A 10041-nucleotide genomic window follows, 5' to 3' on the forward strand; every position below is an offset into this window, starting at 1 on the left:
ATGCGGGTTTATGTGGCAACAGAATCCTCTTTGATTTTCCTGTAATATTTCCAGCCACCGTTCATCATGTTAGGATTTATTTTTGGAGGCTGCGAGTAGGCACTCTGCCTTGTTTTGAAGTTTTCTCGAACGCCTTTTAACAATAAATGATTTACTCTAGAGTAGAACAAGAGCACTCACTGTTTTTTCCCCTCTGATTGGGCTATTCAGTGATGCTTGTAGAGTGGCAAGCGCCAACCTGACATCTGTGCTCCGGCATTGCTCAGAAACACAAAGCAAGCATTTTATTGGAAAAGGCAACTCCAAGTGACATGAATAACCTTTTATCTTTGGTACAGAATCGTTAGGAACAACCAAAGAGGTGTCAATCCAGACGTCCCTATAGAATCCACAGGCATCACGTAGTATTAGTTTGGTATTTTTTTCTGCAGCCGGAAGTTGAATTAATGTGAAAGTGATCGTTGGAGGATATGCATACATAGATATGTATAAAAGTCCACTTTTAGAGGACTTTCTTTCTTATAAACATTCCCAAGGAAATAAATCAGCTTGCACTTTTCACCTTTAATAACAAATGGTTCCTTACACAGGTATTTTCAATCAGCTTTTAAATCTGAGGCTACTCAGATGCAAGCTGACAGCTGTAATTTCTTTTTGTAGAGAGGCTGTTTTATGTGTCACAAGTGTTCAATACATGTTTGATAGCAGTTTATAATGTGCCCATGGAAGCCAACACCCAGACCGGAAGGCAGAGTGGTTCCCCGGCTGGGAACTGCCAATACTGTCATGTTGGATATTCATCTTTTCCACTTGGGGGATGACACTGAAACAGCTCCATAAGGAGGTTCCGCCTGGTGTCTGTAGCTCTCAGAGGACTTGCTGACTGATTTTACTTTAAAATGGCAAAGAAAAAAAAATTACCTTCTAGTACTCTTCCCTAGAGATTTTTTCACTGTGCCTTTGGCTAAGGTTATTACGTCTTGACCTCAAATTACAAGATGAGAGGATAGTCCTTCTATCCACTATTCCCTCCTGTTCCTAACCTCAGGTGTGCACCAGACCCTCCTGAAGGGTTTATGAAATGACAAATTGCTAGGATCCACTCCCAGAGTTTCTTATTCCATAGATCTGAAGTGAGGCCCAAATGTTCATAGTTTAACAAATTCCCAGGTGATGCCAGGGCTGCTTACCCAGAAACTACAATTTGAGAACCATTATACTTGAGAGATGGTATTTTAGAAACCTGGTTGAAAGTCATGTTATCGCTTATTGTTGTAATTCCATACCCCAACAGTGACTCTTTGCTGGGGAAGAGTTTGAGATTGAGGATGGTTAGTTAAGGACGTGATTAATGAATCAATCAGTCCATGCATGTTAGGTGGGCACCTTTATGTTGAGCCTTCACGTTAGAAGACTTAAGTCTATGCCATGTTTAGCAGAAAGACACGAAATTAGAGAGGTTTGTTTTGCACTTTCCATATGTATTTGTTATATAAAAAGGAACCCTAAAACATGAAGAAAATCTACTATGCCACTTACTTTAGCCCTCTTGTTTTCCAAGCAGAATCAAACATAAACAATGGTGTTATTCTTTTGCTAACTTATTCTTAAAGAAACTGCCGTATACCTCATTAAATTGTCTAAATGTCACTGATTCTGATTTTTTATTTGTTTATTTTCTTCTTTATGTGTAGCCATGAGTTTCTTATATCCAAGTTCATTTTTCCCTATTTTTCCTAAGTGGAAATGGAAAGCAACTATCTTGGGCCTGGTCATGATAGTCTTCTAAAACTCATGTCTGTCATGAATAACCTCTGAGCCTGCCTTAGCTGAGATTCATCCAGCTGCATTTATCTTTTCTATTTGCCAATAGCTTCTTCTCATAAAACTGTAGTTCTGGGACTGAGAGGGCCAGAATCTAACAGAATTTTATATTTGAACATAGTCTTTGGGGTCTTTTCCTAGGATTTAGATCTGTTCTCAGAAAGCCTCTGCAAGTAAATATTAGGAGGGTTTATGGGTTGAACATTATCGAAATTGTGAAAGATCTTGTACTTTTTGTTATCACAGTTCTTAGAGTTTCTGACTCTGAACTAGAATCATATTTATGATGTTTGAACCACCACTAATATGGTTTTTAAGGAGATTATAAGGTATTTACTGAAGTAACCAACTTGCACTCTCTGTTTAAACTTTTACAAGGGAAACCAACAAAAATGTTTCCATTTAAAGGAGAATGGATATGCTTTTAACTGTATATGATTTTAAATACTCCCTTTAGCCCAGTTACTCAAACCCTCATGAAATCAAAGGTCATAGTTTGAGCTTGGGGTAGGTCACTTAGCTGTATTTTCTTTTATTTAGACCAATGTCTTGCAGATACTAGCTCTTGGTCACAGGATGTATGCTCAGAACCAGAGAACGCTGACAGCAAGTGGGGGGGAGTCCAGGGAAAGAGGGCTTGGAAACTGAACGGGTCTAGCTAGGGTCCTAGGAAGGACACAGTAACTGACCCTAAGAAAATATCTGAAAAGTGTGATGATGAAATTTTAGGGAAGCCTTTGTGGAGATGAAATGCATGTAGATGAAGAGGAAGTTGGTTTGGGTTGTTAAGTATAATAGTGGGAAGAGGAATCCAGGTGTGGAAATTAGAATGCATGAACAAACGTCTAGTCTCTGGGAGGCTGGAAAAAATAATTATTTCAATAATAATAATTAAATTTATCAATAACTCTTTTTAAAACTTTTTTTCCCTTTTTATTACTTTTCAGTGGTTTGACTAGTTTCTTTTTTTATCTTTACATATACATGTATCTATTAGGTTTCCATTTTTTTGCCTTCACAAAATTAAAAAGGCTTAAAATTTAATAACAATAATAACGTTTAAGATAAGGCCTAGAAACAAAAACCTCGTAAAGAACAAATGAACATAAATACATTCAGAAAAGGAATCAGACAATTGCTACATCGAAATATTAAGCAATAGTAATAATAATAATGCAAAGAAAGTAACATTCACATTGTCAAATAAGAGTATGTCTATTATAGAATGCTTTGACTCTGAGATTCAGTATGGAGTCATCAGTTAACTTATTTTTTTTAAGCATCAAAAAATAGACAACTAATATTTATAAATAAAAGTAAAAGATAGCTTCAAAAAACATATCAAGCCAAATCTTACAGAAAATAGAAAAAGAAGAAAAGGAACCATAAAAATCCCCATATAGCTAAGGCATTTCTTAGTAATAAAAACAAAGTGGAGGGGTATCACTATACCAGATTTTAGGCTGTATTACAAGGCCATAGTGGTCAAGACAGCATGGTACTGGCACAAAAATAGAGACATAGACATTTGGAATCAAATAGAAAACCAGGAAATGAAATCAACAAGTTACAGACACCTAATCTTTGATAAACCAAACAAGAGTGTCCACTGTGGGAAAGATTCCCTATTCAATAAATGGTGTTGGGAGAACTGGATATCCACATGTAAAAGACTGAAGCTGAACCTGTACCTTTCTCCACTCACAAAAATTGATTCAAGATGGATAAAGGACTTAAATTTAAGGCATGAAACAATAAAAATCCTCAAAGAAAGCATAGGAAAAACACTGGAAGATATTGGCCCGGGGAAAGACTTTATGAGGAAGACGGCTGTGGCAATAGCAACAACAACGTTAATAAACAAATGGGATTTAATTAAACTGAAAAGCTTCTGTACAGCTAAGGAGACAGCAACCAAAGCAAATGGGCAACCTACCCAATGGGAAAGGATATTTGCATATTTTGAATCAGACATTTGCTTAATAACCAGGATCTATACAGAATTTCAATCAATAACTCTTAATGGGCCAGTAACTGGCCTAAATTACAGTACTAACATTTAAGTAGTGCTTACTTCTTTTTTTTTTTTTTAATGGTTCAGATTTATTTATTTATTTTTTGGCCGGGGCTGGGTTTGAACCCACCACCTCTGGCATATGGGACCAGTGCCCTACTCCTTGAGCCACAGGCGCCACTAAATTAGCTGATTGAAGACTCATAAATAAGAAAGCAAGTACTGTTACCATTCCTATTTAACAGACGAGGAAATGCATCGTAGAGAGGTTAAAATGTTCAAGGTCAGACGGGTAGATAAGTGTGGAGCAGAGGGGTAAATAAGTGTGGAGCCTTGGGAAGTGGAAACACTGTTACATTATTTTGGAGATGAAGAAGCAAAGGCCCCAGGACCTTAATTTTTCTTTGCACACACTATAATTGAACGGTAAAGCCAGGATTTGAAATGCTGCACAGTGACCCCAGAACTAATTCATTAACCATACCTCTAACTGGAGCTGAGAAGATAGAGCTTTTGTGAGGGCCTGTGTATGAGCTATTAGGACAGTGGCCTAGTTACTGAAGGGCAATAAAAGTTAGAGCTCAGCAATCAGAGCAGGAAGAACAGGCAGGATGCCGAGCAGGGCTAACTTGGTGTTGAGCTCCTAATCTAGGCGTCTTTGATACTCTCCCTTCCCAGGAAAAGGGTCCACGCAGAACTAGAGTGGATCTGAACTGACAGAGACTAAATGGATTAAAAAGGAAATAATGGGAGTTGGGGGCAAAGTGAAAAGCAAAGAGGAGAGGCGATGTGGGTGAAGTTTCATCTCTGTTGGACTTGAAGAACACAGACTCACTATAGAGGGAGAAAAGGATGCAACTTGTCGTCTTTGAACATAAAGTACTTGGCAACATATGACATTGTGTCTCAGGATGATACAAGACAATACCGTATAGCATGTGACTAAGTAAAGAGCACAGACGTCTAGAAAGTGAATTTTGTTAAATTTGTTTTCAGCAATCATTCCGTCCAAGATTCCTTGGTGTGGCTGAACAATTACACAACGAAGGTTTCAAGGTATGTTATATTATTTGTTTGAAGTTTTCTGTCAGCATTGCTATCTTTTCACAAAACAAAATACAGCAGAACCTCTATAAATTGACTACCCAAGGGACTCTAACCAACTGGTCAACACTCAGAGGTGACCAACAGAAGGAACTTCTATTGGGTACATATGGTACATGAAAATTAGGTCAACTTAAGGATGTGATCGATGTAGGGAAGTGGTTACCTGTGGACGATCTACTGTATTGCACAAACTTGGAAAAGAAATAGCCCCAAATATGTCCTTTCAACCTGACAGGTTTAACTAACTTGGTAGTTTCAAAACTTAAATATAGTAAATTAATTTGAAGAACTAGATTTAAGTTTTAACAAAATTTCCACCAACTCAATAGAACTTACCAACTAAAAACTTAGAAAATTTTTGGCTTAAGCATAATTGGGGAAAAGTGCCAATGCATTTCCATGTATTTTTCCTTTTCTGTTATTCCGTTTCCAATTAAGTTCATAGTTTCCAGTTGTTACACTTAGAGGCAAAACTTCTTTGCTGTGAGTACATCCCCACCAAGCCTGGTTCAGTGTAACAAGATTATTCCCAAGGCTCAGGGTGGGCCTGTGGCCATAGGACTTTTTCGACATGATAATAATGAACTATTAGTCATAAATTATTCTGAGAAAAAATATTATTAAATTGCTGAGAAGTTATTATTAAATTATTATTAAATTAAAAATTATTGCTATTAAATTATTATTTATATGTAATTACTAAAATCCAAAAGTAATTAAAGTTAAGTTTCCTTAATTTTTCCTCACTGCAAACATTTAAAGACAAATTTAAAGTGCCGTCTTCTGGATTCTGAGTCCAAGTCTTTATCCATGACACCGTATTCCTTCTCACATTCACCAGTTTCTTCTTTATATTTGGAATGACATGAGTGTTACAGTAGGTTCCAAGAAAACACTGCATTATTGTGATATGGTCACCGACTTTTCCATCTTCAATACAGCTCTTTGCCACAGAAGCCACGTCAGACTGGCTCAATGCCAACAATGTCCCCGCCACCCCAGTGGCATGGCCATCTCAGGAAGGACAGAATCCCAGCCTTTCTTCTATCAGAAAGTGAGTACAAGGCAGATTGTTTTCTGAGATAATTTAGAGGATTAATTTTGAGAATTAGTCCATGAATATGTCACCTAACTTAATTGCACATCATTTAAAAGTTTATTAGTCAACTAATTTAAAAATAAATACATTTGTAGATGACAGAAATTTGTTTTATCTACAGGTCACTCCGTATTGCTATAGAAACATAATGTCACATGTACATGGTGCTATGTAATATCTTTCACGATACTTTGTAATAAAGATGCTTGCCTTTATAGAAACAAATGGGAGCATGAAGAATGTAATGGAGCACTTTATATCTCAGGTCAAACTTATGTATGTATCTGCATATCCAGTATCAGATTGATCAGCCTCATTTCACAGAGGTTGTATATCAGTGAATCAGGCAATTTATTGAGTGCTTGCTATCTGCAGGAAACTATATTAAGCACTATAGCGATACATCCATTGGATTTCCTAATTGGCCATTTCTTGATCAGGTTGATTATTAAGCCTTAGACTATGTCATCATTAGATATTTATAAGACACATTATTTCAGAAGATTGTGAGAAATACCATTTGCTTCTGCACTTACAGATTTATGTGGCATAGTGCATAGAAGATAATTCTTGGTTGTTTCAGGATATTACAGCCTAACAAAAGGCTATATCACACCAAATTCTATGCAATGTATTATTTGTTAGGGCTCTTAAGAAGTCAAATGTAAATCATAATCAAACTAATAAATGGCATTGTGTTTAACCTTAGCAGCCTTCTAGGGATTTGTAAAACAATAATTATCACTATTTAGCAGGCATAGATGTGCAGATGGGACATGGGGGTGTGGAAGGGCCTTTAATGTGGGGAAGATCATCCCTTTGTAAAAAATTGAGAAGCAGCTATCAAATTTAAATTCTTACAATGGACAGATGGCATTTTAAAGAGAAAAACAACCTTTGCATTCTATTAGACTTGCACCAAAATTCTTTCAAGAACATAATAAAATATAACCCCCAAATATATGTAATTTGAACATCAACTTAGGAACGGAGGAGGGCAGGTGACAGTCAACTCAATTTGGCACTGACTTGAATGACTAAAAGAGCAATTTAGGATGGCATTTTTAAAATTAATTATAAAATACAAATTGTCATAAAATAAAGTTTTTATTTACTTTCTTTGCTCTTCTAGGTTGATTAGAGACGGCAGCATCGACCTGGTGATCAACCTCCCCAATAACAACACAAAGTTTGTCCATGACAATTACGTGATTCGGAGGACAGCTGTTGACAGTGGAATCCCTCTCCTCACTAATTTTCAGGTAAGTTCCTTTCCTTAGATGTAGGCTACTTGGGGGTTTTATTCCTGTGTTTCCTTTAAGAGTGTTAGTCAATACAAACACATCAATCTTTTCGCCTCCTTGTGAAATTCAGAATATAGAGGGATTTTTTTAATGGAATCTAAAATAATGGCATTAATATGCTACATCATGGACTAAATGGGATAGTTGGTGATCAAGCAACTGATAATCAAAAGCCATAGACTTTCATTACCCATACAATTATATTTGAATAAAAAGTGATAGGATAGCATGGAATAAAGTTACTAATTTTATTCCATTGTTTCTAAATGGAAGCCACCCCATAAAAGCAACAGGTTAATGATAACCAAAGGTCCAGATATAGCACAAGTGCTTGTCCAATTCACAGAAAATGACTGCATGAGGTCTGTTCAGTTTCACTTGGGCATGACACGCTGAATTTATCACAGAGAGAAACACAGATTTGAGATTCATTAACTTTCTGCCCATCATAATTTTTTCTTTTATCCAGAGTCGGGTTAATGCATGTGAGGGGAGAAATAAGCTTATTCATGGTGAGGTCTGAGATGTAGGAGAAAGTTGCCATTAAATAAACATTTCTCTGCCTTTTATCCCATGTCCCTTTGAAAGTTAGGGGCAGTCACTTGTGACTTTTCACTCCTGGTTCATTAAACATTCCTTTTCATCTCCTGCAGGTTGCTAAGATTCTTACCATTCTATTTTCAGGTGACCAGACTTTTTGCTGAAGCTGTTCAGAAATCTCGCAACGTGGACTCCAAGAGTCTTTTCCACTACAGACAATACAGTGCTGGAAAGGCAGCATAGAAGAGCAGACCCCCCCCCACCTGGTTCTTAATAAATCTCAGCCACATTCCTCTGAAGGAACCAATCACCCACATTGTTTCCCAGAGATGACATGTGATATCAAACTTCATTTGGTTTTACTGTTATGCTTTCATATTCTGTATCCTTCACAATTAAACAGTCAATCGCTTCTTCAAAAACCTTACTTAGAGTCCTTTCTAAGTTACTTATTCTTCATGAGATTTTTGTCCATTTACTAATACCTATTTTTGGTGGACTAGGCTTACTTTCATGCTTATTTGCAGCTAACATTCTATGGTGCCGATTAATGATGATCAAGGTAGAAAAAGCTGCTGTTCTATCTTCTGAAATCTCCCTATACTTTAAAGACACTACTGTTATTATGTTTTTACATCGTATCTGTCATAACTCAGGACATTTTAAACTGGGCAGGATACTATAAAAATTCAACTGAATGAAATAACAGATTTAACTTATGAACCTCTCCCTCATGATGCTTGTGTATTGCTTCCTTCTGACAATCATTCTTACCTGTCTGGCTGATCCAGTAATATTATTATCCCTTCCTATGACACTGAAGTTGCGAAACGTGACAGAGGTCATTAGAGTGTGGATTTCTTTAAAGAATACTGGTTTGCGTTTTGCTTTGGAGTATGTTAGCTGATGGACAAGGCTGAGGTAGTTTGGTTCTTGTTCTTTTCATCAAATTTAACCTGGGCCAAGTGAAATCTTCAGATTTGTGCCATTCCCCCCACTCCCAATTTTGGAGTAACTTGAAAGTCATGTTCATTCCCTCAGATAACGGATTCTGTTGCTGTGCTGGGTCCTGCGCTATACTGTGAATTCCACTCATTGTAAGCACGAGGCCCCCTTCCTTCTCACACAAGAAAAGTCCTTCCTCTGGGTAGCCTTTTTCACTTTTAAATGTTTTGTGTTATTACAAGTGCTCTAATTGTGAACTTTTAAATAAAATACTATTGAGGTAATGCAGTTGTATTTTTGCACTTATTTATTCATTTATTTTACGTTAATATAGAAAATCAGATCCCTTCTACGATAGAACAGGATTTGGGGCCAGGATTGCCTTGCTAATTTACTTTTCTTTTCTATACAATTCCATATAGCATATGACTAAGTTCATGTTAAGAAAAAATAATAAAGATTTGGCTTACCTTTTTCATCTTCTTTTTCTTGTCTCTCCTTTGCTTATAAGTCTCAATGTAAAATGTATTAGGTGGAGATGTGGTTATAAACCACCTTTAATCAGGGTGCGGCTACAACCATACCCTGACTAAAGATTACTACAAATATATCCTAAAGTAAACTTTAAGAAATGGCTTGCATCACTCAGAGGAGTAATTCAACCCTCTCAGAGGCTGCTGCATCATATTATCTGATGGACATAGTGCCCATGAACAGAGTGATGCCCAGACCTACCACGTCAGTGGTGGCTCTGTGACGGTCCTGAGGCAGGGATGCTTGCAATAGCTTTCATTCCTTCCTTCTCACGCCACTGTCGATTGACCACCACTTTGTATAAATCGACGTGAAAGTTTGTGAAATTCATTTTCTCCTCTCCTCCCTGCCGTGTCGTGTCTTGAATATACTACAATCTCTCTTCTACTCCTTTTCTGTCACTACACTATTTACTACTAGCACTAGCGCCACCACCACCACCACCACCATAATAATGAACATTATTGGAACACCTGTTATTTCTCAGGCAGTTTTAAGTACTTTACATGAATTAACCTACTTAATCCTCAAAATATCCCTGTGAGCAGGTGCTGTTACCTCCATATTATCAATAAGAAAACTTAGGCACGCAGAAGTAACATGCTCAAGGTCACAGAAAATACAGTCTCAGGGTTTTTTTTTTCCATGAAGATAGGTGTGTAAAAACATAATTT

At 37.0% G+C, this 10041-nt stretch overlaps 1 protein-coding gene across 1 annotated transcript in view; it reads left to right on the forward strand.

The window, feature by feature from the left end:
* Window positions 1–9117, forward strand: part of CPS1 (carbamoyl-phosphate synthase 1) — a 142686-nt gene extending 133569 nt beyond the window's left edge. The window contains exons 35-38 of the mRNA XM_053598311.1: window positions 4835–4894; window positions 5887–5999; window positions 7177–7306; window positions 8033–9117. Of these exons, the coding sequence (XP_053454286.1) occupies window positions 4835–4894; window positions 5887–5999; window positions 7177–7306; window positions 8033–8131 (402 nt within the window). The 3' untranslated portion in view covers window positions 8132–9117. The remainder of the gene's footprint in view (window positions 1–4834; window positions 4895–5886; window positions 6000–7176; window positions 7307–8032) is intronic.
* Window positions 9118–10041: the final 924 nt, after the last annotated feature.

The sequence above is a fragment of the Nycticebus coucang genome, chromosome 7, assembly GCF_027406575.1.
Source record: "Nycticebus coucang isolate mNycCou1 chromosome 7, mNycCou1.pri, whole genome shotgun sequence".
In the NCBI taxonomy this organism is placed as follows: domain Eukaryota; kingdom Metazoa; phylum Chordata; class Mammalia; order Primates; family Lorisidae; genus Nycticebus; species Nycticebus coucang.